The 12,521-nt window shown below is 40.7% G+C and overlaps 1 protein-coding gene across 5 annotated transcripts in view; it reads right to left on the bottom strand.

Moving 5' to 3' along the window:
* Positions 1-6,880: 6,880 nt before the first annotated feature.
* Positions 6,881-12,521, bottom strand: part of LOC118936474 — a 6,248-nt gene continuing 607 nt past the window's right edge. The window contains exons 2-8 of one of the 5 annotated variants that reach the window (XM_036952147.1): positions 11,046-11,176; positions 10,685-10,932; positions 10,284-10,524; positions 10,010-10,106; positions 9,701-9,934; positions 8,875-9,050; positions 6,881-7,334 (exon numbers count right to left, since the gene is read on the bottom strand). In XM_036952147.1, coding sequence (XP_036808042.1) covers positions 7,115-7,334; positions 8,875-9,050; positions 9,701-9,934; positions 10,010-10,106; positions 10,284-10,524; positions 10,685-10,932; positions 11,046-11,128 — 1,299 coding nt within the window. In that variant the 5' untranslated portion in view covers positions 11,129-11,176 and the 3' untranslated portion in view covers positions 6,881-7,114. Of the gene's footprint in view, positions 7,335-7,783; positions 7,833-8,833; positions 9,051-9,700; positions 9,935-10,009; positions 10,107-10,283; positions 10,525-10,684; positions 10,933-11,045; positions 11,177-12,521 lie in introns of those variants that run through there. The other 4 variants (XM_036952146.1, XM_036952148.1, XM_036952150.1 and 1 more) reach the window with 4 other exon arrangements.

Raw genomic sequence — 12,521 nt, 5'->3', positions numbered from 1 at the left:
GTGTAGAATAATAATCCTTGGTTGATGTATTCCTTCCAGGTGATTCCTTAATTCCGTTCAACATCAGGTTGTAGGTTTTGAATTTTGATTTGGAGTGGATGTCATGTTGTAGAGGGTAGTATCCTGTATATGTTCCTGACAAAAAAAATGCAGGAGCTCATCTGATCATGACTTCTCTCTCTCTCTCTCGCTCTCTCTCGCTCTCTCTCTCTCGCTGCTTTATTGGCATGAAAAACATTGTGTCAATATTGCCAAAGCAACAATGTATACAATATACATTGTAACAAAATCATAAATGATAGCAAATAATAATATAAAATGGTAGTAAACAATAATACAAAATTAAATACAAAAATAAATACAATAAAATGGTAACAGTCAATAGTAGAAATGTAATAAATATAAAATAAAATTATGGAAAATGAAACTATAACTAACTTATAACTAAATAACATAATATCTTCTTCTTTATATCAGTACTACAACTACAATCATCATTACTACGACTACTACTACCATCACTAAACTGTTATCACTACCATTACCCCCCATATTTGGGATGATAAACATTAATAATTATAGTAATCACAATAATAGTAATAATAAGTAAGTTACTGTTTACTATGCAGATGTTATTATTCAGTGTCCCTCAGGCTATGGCAGGAAAATACATATTTGGCTGCAAGAGGAGCCATTGCTCCTTCGCCCATGAGTATTCTTAGTTTTTCCTCTGGGTTCAATTTGTAAAAATTTGGAATATATGTAGTCATTTCTGTGAATAATGAATCTCTCTGTGAGGAATATTTATCACAGTAAAGGAGAAAGTGCATCTCTGTCTCTACCTCCCCTGTCATGCAGTGACCACATACACGCTCCTCTTTGGGTAGCCATGTCTTTTTATGTCTGCCGGTTTCTATTGCCAATCGGTGGTCACTCAGCCTGTACTTGGTAAGGATCTGTCTCTGCTTCGTATCTCTGACAGAGTAGAGATAATCAGCCAATTCATATTCTCTGTTTAGGGTCAGATAGCAATTTAGTCGGCTTTGGGATTTTGTTTCGTTTTTCCAGTATTGTAAATATGATTCCTTTGATTGGTTCATGATTTTGCTTATTGGAATTCTTTCTTTTGAAGCAGTGCTGGTGTCAGCTTGGTTGGTGAGGTCCAACACCAGCTGACTGAGAGGGCTCGTTTCTGGGCTCAGCTCTTGGGCTTGAAGTGCTTTAAATTGCAGACTCGAATTTGGACTTGAATTTAGATGTAGCCAAAATTTTAATGATCTTTTCTGTATTTTCATTATTACTGGAAAACGGCCCAATTCTGCCCTACATGCATTAGTTGGTGTATTTCTCTGGACTTGTAGAATTTTCCGACAGAATTCTGCATGTAGGGCTTCAATTGGATGTTTGTCCCACATTTTAAAATCCAGTTTATTGAGTGGCCCCCAAACCTCACTTCCATAAAGTGCTATTGGTAGGATTACACTGTCAAATATTTTAGTCCAAATTCTAATTGGGATGTTGATTTTGAATAATTTCATTTTTATTGCATACATTGCTCTGCGGGCTTTTTCTTTGAGTGCCTTCACTGCCATATTAAAGTTTCCTGATGCAGATATGGTCAGACCAAGGTAGGTGTAATTTTTTGTGTGTTCAATTAAGGTGTTGTTCAGGGTGAATTTACATTTGTGTTTCTGACATCTGGGTTTTTTTTGGAAAATCATGATTTTAGTTTTTTGGAAATTTACTGCCAGGGCCCAATTATGGCAATATTGCTCCAGAATATTAATGTTTTGTTGAAGACCTTCTTTGGTTGGTGATAGAAGTACCAAGTCATCAGCATATAGCAGGTATTTCACCTCTGTGTCAAATAGTGTGAGTCCTGGGGCTGGAGATTGGTCCAACATGTCTGCTAATTCATTGATATAAATGTTGAAAAGATTTGGACTCAGATTGCAGCCTTGTCTCACAGATTGCAGCCTTGTCTCTCTCTCTCTCTCTCTCTCTCTCGTCACACAATGCCGATTGGGGAAGCTGTACTGTAATTGGAGAAATACATTTAATCTCCATAATGGTGGAGGACCCAAGCATGGCATGACATCTCATATGGATATTTCCCGCTTTAATGCTAACTGGTGCATGTTGCCCAGAGGAAAAGCCTGTTTCACTGCACATTCTTGCTGATAGAACCGGTTTGTAGAGTTTGGGACTATAAGGTTCTATTTGCATTTAGGTAAAAATGTAGCTATTGACATAGCCTTGCTCTGTTCAATGTTCTCTAACTATATCAAGACCACAATTCATGTTAAGTTTGAAATGGGACATTTCTGTTTTACTTTTAATACAATTGTAAACATTTCTAAAAACCTGGTTTTGCTTGTCATTATGGGGTAGTGTGTGTAGATTGAGAACTGTTTTATTTAGTCAATTTAGAATTTGGCTGTAATGTAACAAAATGTGGAAAAAGTCAAGGGGTCTGAATACTTTCCGAATGCATCGTATCCCGGAGACTCGCAAAAACCCACAAAATTATTGAAAAAGTCACTACAGTGCCACACCTGCCATTCCAGGAGGAACTCTTCAACCCACCACATTGGAAAATGTACTTCTTGGATGACTTTTAAATTCAGAAAGGATGTTTGCGAACAAATACATGATGACACCTGATGATAGAGCTAAATGTGGAATAATCAAAAATGTCTGTGTAGTTCTGACTATGCTATTCAAGAGGTAATGTTATTAAAAACAATTAGTTATACAATGTATTTAACAATCTCTTGAAAACGGCTAGTAGCCTAGTTAATGGGTTTTAGAAAATCGTAAATATATCTGGCACCAACATCAATCAATTTCAAGAAGGAACTGAATATACCTGTGTGTAAGTCCAGGAAACAAAAATGTATCCACAAAAAGGTAGTAATGTGTAAATAGTTTCAAAGTTCAAATTGTTTAGTCAAATCCACCAGACGCAGTCAGACCATGGAAATGGTGTGGAAATTACAGCCTACTACAGGATGCGACAGTAGCCCCTCTCTCTCTCTCTCTCTCTCTCTCTGTCTCTCTCTCTCTCTCTCTCTCTCTCTCTCTCTCTCTCTCTCACCTGTGAGTCACACAATGCCAATTGTGGAAGCTGTACTGTAATTGGAGAAATACATTTCATCTCCATAATGGTGGGGGACCCAAGCGTGGCATGACATCTCATATGGATATTTCCCCCTTTAATGCTAACTGGTGCATGTTGCCAAGAGGAAAAGCCTGTTTCACTGCACATTCTTGCTGATAGAACCGGTTTGTAGAGTTTGGGACGATAAGTTTCTATTTGCATTTAGGTAAAAATGTAGCTATTGGCATAGCCTTGTTCTGTTAAATGTTCTCTAACTATAGTAATACCACAATTCATGTTAAGTTCAAAAGATACAAATTACTGACACCATTCAAACCAATGGGGTGGCCTAGTGGTTAGAGCGTTGGACTAGTAACCGGAAGATTGCAAGTTCAAACCCCCGAGCTGACAAGGTACAAATCTGTCATTCTGCCCCTGAACCCGCTGTTCCTAGGCCGTCATTGAAAATAAGAATTTGTTCTAAACTGACTTGCCTAATTAAAAAAATAATTTAATTTAAAAAAAAATAGTGTTCAGGACTTTATTGCCAGTTATCTCAGAATCATATTTTTGCAGATAGAACTTTCTATTCCCAAGCTCTCTTATTTGTCTGTCTTGTAGTAGCCTAGAGAGGACAGTAGGAGGTGAACAATGGAGTGAGGTAGAGAGTAATATAGAGAGAAAGGTACAAAATGAGAACAAAGTAGAACATCAGAGAGAGAGAGAGAGTGACAAAAAGACAAAATTACAATGAAAACTCCTGCGGAGAAGAAACAGGAAAAACCACCACCAAGAACATGAGACGCATCAAATCTCTACTCCTGACACCTGTCCCTTTAGAAAGGAGGGGTGGATAGCAGACCCTTCTGACGTGACAGGGGCTTTGTAAGAAGAAACTAAAGTCCCTGAAGCTGTCGCTGATGTAATAATAGGCAGGTTTCAATTGACCCAGGTTTATTAGCAACCTGGTCTCAGAGCATTTTGTATTATTCTCAATGTAAATCTGATACAATCGATAAATCTATAAAACATACAATATTTTACACATTTCTAAAATGTACAATATGTTATGAATTTTGCAAAAAAATTCTAGGTTAGGGTATCGAAATCTAGGTTAGGGTACAATTTAAGAGTTAGGTTAAAGGATTAAGGTTAGGGTTAGGGGGAGGTTTAGCTAACATGCTAAGTAGCTATAAAGTAGCTAAAAAGTAGTTGGTAGTTGAAAAGTTGCAAATGAGCTAAAATGCTAAAGTTGTCCATTGTGAGATTTCAACTCACAACATTTTGGTTACTAGACATTTGTGTTATACGCCCACCCATCCACCCAATGTAACCATACCAAATGTAACATATCATACTAATTTGAGCGTTTCGGATGTTCTTTAAGAATGTAAGGTCTAGTATATGAGACCAGGCTGCGATTCGACAAAAGCAATGTCGCAAAAAAATATCTTTGAGACATGTGTAATGGAAACGGCAGATACAGTGTCTACGGAAAGTATTCAGACCCCTGGACTTTTTCCACATTTTGTTACGTTACAGCCTTAATCTAAAATGGATTAAATACATGTTTTCACTCATCAATCTACACACACTACCCCCTAATGACAAATCAAAAACACTTTTTTAGAAATCTTTGCAAATTTATAACAAATAAAAAACAGAAATACCTTATTTACGTAAGTACTCAGACCCGTTGCTATGAGACTCGAAATTGAGCTCAGGTGCATCCTGTTTCCATTGATCATCCTTGAGATGTTTCTACAACTTGATTGCAGTCCCCCTCTGTTAATTTCAACTGATTGGACATGATCTGGAAAAGGCACACACCTGTATCTATCAGGTCCCACAGTTGACAATGCATGTCAAAGCAAAAACCAAGCCATGAGGTCGAAGGAATTGTCCTTAGAGCTCCAATACAGGATTGTGTCAAGGCACAGATCTGGGGAAGGGTACCAAAAAATGTCTGCAGCATTGAAGGTCCCCAGGAACACAGTGGCCTTCATCATTCTTAAATGGAAAAAGTTTGGATCCACCAAGACACTTCCTAGAGCCGGCCGCCCGGCCAAACTGAGCAATCAGGGGAGAAGGGCCTTGGTCAGGGAGGTGACCAAGAACCCGATGGTAACTCTGACAGAGCTAAAGAGTTCCTCTGTGGAGATGGGAGAAACTTCCAGAAGGACAACCATCTCTGCAGCACTCCACCAGTCAGGCTTTTATGGTAGAGTGGCCAGATTGAAGCCCCTCCTCAGCAAAAGGCACATGACCGCCCGCTTGGAGTTTGCCAAAAGGTACCTAAAATGAGAAACAAGGTTCTCTGGTCTGATGAAACCAAGATTGAGCTCTTGGCCTGAATGACAAGCGTCACGTCTGGAGGAAACCTGGCACCATCCCTACGGTGAAGCATGGTGGTGGCAGCATCATGCGCTGGGGATGTTTTATGGCAAATATGAGTTAATTTTTGCATTCTATACATGCTGGCTTTCATTACATATACCTGAGACATGAAACAGATACAGTAGGTTAGAGGACAAACAGGCTGTCGTCAATTTTTTTATGCGCAAATTGTCTAAATGGGTAATGGAAACACTTTACTCGATACTGTTGTGTTTTGCGAAAAAGGTGGTGTGACATCATTACGTCCCGCTGTTTTTATGGACACAAGATACTGTAGTTAAATGGAAACGCACTCTAGCAGGCAATTGCCATGCAAACTTTCTAAATGTCGACAAAAAAACCACTGGACAAGTTCATGGAAACAAAGCTAGTGACATGATGTCTAGTGGCTCCTGGCAATCGTCTTCGGTGTCGGTGTCAGTATTGGTTAGAATCCGGGTCAACTACTGCCCTTTGTCACAACCTTTTCCCATTGTCATCTGTTCAATATAATCTGCAAATACCTTTACAAAATATTGCTGCGAGCAGCAGCTATAGCAAGCAGCTGTAGCATCGATATAGCAGCACTGATTTACAATTTGGGCACCATGGCACTATTGTAATGATGAGTATGAACTCTTCCCTTCACCGAGATATCATAGCTTGTGTCTCTTCATCAACCGTCTCACTGTGTCTGTCTCTCTATAGCACTCTGTCTGTCTCTCTATAGCACTCTGTCATTCTGTTTATTTATTTTTTTATCTCAGATCAAATCTGTTTACTCAGGAAAAAATATCTCTTAAAAAAGACGGTGAGAAGTCTGGCGATGTTCCCTTGAGCAAGGCACTTAACCCTAATCCAGTTGCTCTGGATAAGTGCGTCTGCTAAATGGCTTATCTGTAGTAAACTAAGAGAACCTTTTGGAATGGACCCAAAATTCAGAAATGATTTATGTTGCCATAACATACACTGAGTGCACAAAACATAATGAACAGCCGCTCTTTCTGTGACAGACTAACCAGGCGAACGTTATGATCCCGTATTGATGTCACTAAATGGCTTAAGGACAACAAAGTCAATGTATTGGAATGGCCATCACAAAGCCCTGACCTCAATTGGAATGTGATGAAAGAAATAAAAGCTGAAATAAATCATTCTCTCTACTATTATTCTGACATTTCACATTCTTAAAATAAAGTGGTGATCCTAACTGACCTTAGACAGGGAGTTTCTACTAGGATTAAATGTTAGGAATTGTGAAAAACTCAGTTTAAATGTATTTAGCTAAAGTGTATGTAATCTTCCAACTTCAACTGTATGTAGTCTAAGAATACCGAAGCACAACTTTATAAGCTATGAATTGAAGTACACTTTAAAAAGTACACAAAGCACAGTCAATCCTACTCATTGTAAAGGGGCTTTATTATTATTACTTTAAGTACAGATAAAATCAAATAAATAAAACAAATACTATTCATACTTTCATTACAATTGTAATACACTTAAAGATAGACTCAGCGATATGAAGCAGAGGCACAAAGTAAACAGCATAGCGGGTCAATGTCTGCAACACCTAAGAGCGTTCAAGTGTGGGGCTAAACTTCTCTGCAGGTTTGGTTCAGGATGAAGCAAATCTATTCACATGCGCAGTAGTCCTGCCTTCTCCAATGCTTTATCTACATTAGGAACCAGCTGGCTCTCGTAGTCCCAGACCCTCTTGTCTTCATGCAGCTCCTTCTTGGTCAGTCCTCCTTGTAGGGGAACTCTGACATGGATGATATGACACACGTTAGGAGGAACCTTCACTGTCTGCCCAAAGTTACGCAGCACAGAGTGGACCGACGTCTGCTCCACTGCCCTGCGGTCAGAGACACAGAAGGGTTGTTAGACAGAGTGGACCGACGTCTGCTCCACTGCCCTGGGGTCAGAGACACAGAAGGGTTGTTAGACAGAGTGGACCGACATCTGCTCCACTGCCCTGGGGTCAGAGACACAGAAGGGTTGTTAGACAGAGTGGACCGACGTCTGCTCCACTGCTCTAGGGTTGTTAGACAGAGTGAACCGATGTCTGCTCCACTGCCCTGGGGTCAGAGACACAGAAGGGTTGTTAGACAGAGTGGGTCGACGTCTGCTCCACTGCTCTAGGGTTGTTAGACAGAGTGGGTCGACGTCTGCTCCACTGCTCTAGGGTTGTTAGACAGAGTGGACCGACGTCTGCTCCACTGCCCTGGGGTTGTTAGACAGAGTGGACCGACGTCTGCTCCACTGCTCTAGGGTTGTTAGACAGAGTGGGTCGACGTCTGCTCCACTGCTCTAGGGTTGTTAGACAGAGTGGACCGACGTCTGCTCCACTGCCCTGGGGTTGTTAGACAGAGTGGACCGACGTCTGCTCCACTGCTCTAGGGTTGTTAGACAGAGGTTGTATTCTTTTCTAACCAGGCTCATAAATTCATATTGTAGGGTTGGTAGATTCTAACCAGAGCCCTATACTACAAACTGAGCTCAACTCGGGATAACTACTCATACAAATGTGGCTCACCTTTTATCCAGGTACATTTCTATGGCAAAGTATCCTTAGGAACTAAACTGCTCCGAGGCAGGCTAACTCAGGGCTAACTCTACTTATTCTGAATGAAATGTCTGAGCCGTGAGTTCAGGACCAATGAGATCAGGTTCCCATCATCCTTTTGATTTGAAGAGGACCACTGATTAAATATTGTATTAACCAAATACTTTTTACTTTTTTGTGTAAAAAAAATTGTAATATTAAAATACCTATCACATTACACATTTGGTAATGACAGGATGCATTTGAAACTTCACTCACAGTATGACATTTGTATGACTTTATAAAATGATTTTATTTATTGGAGAGGGGAAAAAAGGTGCTTGTGCATTGATAAACACACCAAAGAAGGCATGAACGATACGTAATAAAAGAAAGACAGGCACTTCTAATAACCCTTTTCACTCCATAATCTGCAGGATTTGCAAGATAGCTTTTCTTTCATGTTGATTTTGGAAAGAATTTAAATATGGCACTGACTCACCCATGGATTTACGTTTCAACATTGTCTCAATGAAAAGTTCAGAGTTCGACTAGCCACGTGTGACATGCATGCACAGTTATAAGTCTGCTAGAGTGAGAAGCAGGAGGACAAGCAATATCCACTGTCGTAATAGGGATGAAGCCTGAGCTGGAATGTGAACCTAACTGAAGCTGACTAGCTTTAGAAAACCCTGAGTACATCTAGCTAGCTTCTTAGTAAACTACTCTGGGCCATACTACCATCTTGGAGGGGTGGTAGACTATAACCTGGGCCATACTACCATCTTGGAGGGGTGGCAGATTCTAACCTGGGCCGTACTATCATCTGGGAGGGGTGGCAGATTCTAACCTGGGCCGTACTATCATCTTGGAGGGGTGGTAGATGCGATAGTCTGGCTCCTCTCTGTAGATGTGCTCCATGATGTTGATCCCTGGAACATCCCGCCAGTTTGGTCGTTCAAATCTTCCACTGGGCTCAAACTGGGACTTAGGGAAGATGTGGTTCTCTATGAGGAACACTTCAGCCTGGGGAGATGGAGGTTGGGGTGAGAGAAGGCGAAAGAGAGAATTCATTCAGATTTTTTTTCTTCATATCTGATCTATTTTTCTCACTTTCCACACTATTGTATTTTGACTCATATCAGACTTGCACATTCACACTGATGTAGCATATGAAATAGCACGCAAACACTTTGCTCATGAATTTCCTGTCACTGTTCCTTTAAACATCTTGGTAATGGCAGGTCATGTGCAAAAACAAACACTTCAAAGCACAACAATTCTGATCTGAGCGTCCAGACTGAGGATGAGAACCGCAAACGAATGTGGTGTCAGAACTCAAAAGATAAGATTCCATGAGTTTACACAGTTAGCCCAAACCCAAATCTTTCACTAATTAGTCTTTTGACCAATTCAATCAATTCAAAAAAATATCTGATGTGAGAAGATCTGATGTAATTGGTCAACAAAATTATTAACAACTAAAAACACCAAAGATCAGAAAATGCTGTTAACAAATTGGGGAAAATATCACATTATATCAGATGTGCCAAATAATTGAGGAAAAAAATCTGCATTTCGATGCCTGTGTAAACACAGCCTAACATATGCACAACACACACGTAACGATCTACCTTAACACACATACACAGTACTTCCCTGAGTCCTCCCCCTACCTTTGGGTTTTGCCTCTGAAGTACATCCATCATCTGGGGCAGGGTTTGATGCTGGTATGGAGCTATAATCTCATCGATGTCGTTCAGCAGTACATAGCGTGACTGATACATATTTCTGTAGACACAGTCATTTAGAGTGGTCAACTGGCCATAGTAGTGGATGTCCCCTCCATGTTCACTGGGCTGCCACCCATTGGACGGGTTCATGTGTTGGTTGATAGGCCAGGGCACCACCTGCAGTCAATTAATCAGTCAGTTAATGAATCCCATCTATCTGTCCATCCATCCATCCAATCAATTAATTCCTACTTCAACAAAGCCCTCCTGTGTGTAACTCTGTAGCAGTCTCTCCAGGTCTGGTCCACAGCTGGTGTTATACACCACAACATGCTGCACTCCCAACAACCTGCAACATAGCAATCAATCAATCAATCAATCAATTAAACAATCAACCAATCAATTAACCAATAAACCAATCAATCAATCAACCAACCAATCAATCAATAAATGAACCAACCAATCCACCAATTAACCAATCAAGGAATCCATCAATCAATCAACCAATCACTCAATCAATACTCACTTGTACATCTCCAGAGTCTGGGTGACCTGAAGCACGTTGTTATAATCGCCAAATAAATTGGACCAACAGACAGTGAAGTTGAACTGAAACTCCTCTTCCTCCCTTTTCACAAGGTTCTGGATGCGGAGGAAGGTTTGGTTCTGAGCGAGCTTGGCGTCAGCTTGTATGGCGAGGGTCACGTGTGATGGGTCGCAGTCGGGATGATTCGGACAAAGGACGTCGGTCGTCACGAAGCGGAAACCTTTATCCCAATACAGAACAGAGACACATATAATTACTGTATAGTGTTAACCAAATCAACAAACTAATCAGCGAATCACCAAGCCCCTTATTTCTTTGATTTGGGTGTTGATTCAGGTGTGTCAGTGCAGGGCTAAAACCAAATAGAAAATGACAGGTACCAAAGTGATCAGAGTGCATCTGGACTTCAGCCTTCATTCCATTAGCCCAGTGAGTCCCACAGTAGAACACACAGTACAGAGGCTGGACAGAGTCTCGTCTGAAGATACTGATGATGCGTACGGAGCTTCCCTCCAAACGATGTTCCTTGTAGGCCCCCACCATGAAGTGTTTGGTGTCGTTGACAGGCGTGATGGACTGGTCAGAGATGTGGTGCAGATAGAGGTGCTGGTGGTTGCCTGGCTGTGACCTGAGGAATCATGGACAGATGTTGTATTTCTACAGCAGAAATGTAATGTCCCAGACAATGTTCTCCCTTTGGCACTTTTATTTCTTGATCGTACGGCAGAGGCTTCACGGTACCTGGGCAATGTGAAGATGACGTAGACCATGACTGCCAGAGCAGAAGCTATCAGTAGAGGGAACGTACGCCTCTTCACCATCATGAGCCAGATCTAGAAAGGTAGTTTATAGAAGGTGAAGGTTGAGGTGACCTTTGAAGAAAAGTGAAAGTTAATAATGTAGTCGCACTTGTTCCCTGGCTGCGTTTACACAGGCAGCCCAATTCTAATATTTTTTTCTCACAAATTGGTCTTTTGACCAATCAGATCAGCTCTTTTGCACATAATTGGGCAAAAGATCAGAATTTGGATGCCTGTTTAAACGCAGCCTCTGATCCTTAGAATGAGATGAAGACATGCATGACATGCAAAATACTGTATCTAATGACACTCAATGGGCCTCAAGTTCAACTTTCAGCATTATTTGTACCCAGAGAGGGCAATAGTGGCTTTGAAGTGTATGACATGAAAAACATATCAAATCCACATGAATGGAATGGAAACGACAGCAAGGGACACAATTGAAATAAGTAATACACTCTGTTGTATTATCTCTGTCTAGATTTGTACTGTGTGTATGTATTTGTTAAACTGTCAAATAAAATAAATAAAACACTGACATGAGGGGAAGTGACAGGTGTGTGCCGTGGTTGATCGCAGTTGTTGTTGTTGTGTGTGTGTGTGTATGTGTATGTGTGTGTGTGTGTGTGTGTGTGTGTGTGTGTGTGTGTGTGTGTGTGTTAATGGGGTGGCTCTCGCAAAGGCACCAATGCATTAGCAGCTAGGTCAGGTCTGCTTAGTTGACTGTATATGAACCAGTAAAAAATGAGGGAGTGGGATGTCTCTCATCCGCTTCTGTCTCTGTCCTTACCTCACACACACATACACACACACACACACACTCACACACACACACACACACACACACACACACACACATAGAGTCGACACACAGCTAAATGCCATCATGCGCATCACCCACAATCTGCAGTTAGAATGACTGCCAAGGTAGGGAAGATTGATAAATGAGACTAAACTGTCTAAACTGCATAACCATGTCTATAACAGGTGAAATGAATCCAACCACTTACAGATTGGATTAGTTAAGATGATTTTTATTTAGGAACTGGCACATTATGATCCACCCTGCATCCCCTGGCTCCCTGTCCTGGCAAACATCACCCCCACACCAAAATATAAGCCTCCCATCACCTAGATGGTAACTGTAATCAGTTATGTAATTATCAAAAATATTGTAATCAGATTACAGATACTTTTGAAAATCTAGATGATTACTTCTTGGATTACTTTTAAATTCAGAAAGGATGTTTGCGAACAAATACATTATGACACCTTTCAGTTTCTCATCAGGATCCTGGCAGCGCTGTTCTGGATGTTGTGGTGATGACAGTAGTTCTGACTGACAACTTTACCAGGAGGACTTGCCGATGTCAAACTCTTTACATTAACCTAATATATACTAAATGAAACGTTGTTT

This window comes from Oncorhynchus mykiss, chromosome 18 (assembly GCF_013265735.2).
Source record: "Oncorhynchus mykiss isolate Arlee chromosome 18, USDA_OmykA_1.1, whole genome shotgun sequence".
Taxonomy (NCBI): domain Eukaryota; kingdom Metazoa; phylum Chordata; class Actinopteri; order Salmoniformes; family Salmonidae; genus Oncorhynchus; species Oncorhynchus mykiss.
This window is presented reverse-complemented; position numbering and strand designations above follow the sequence as displayed.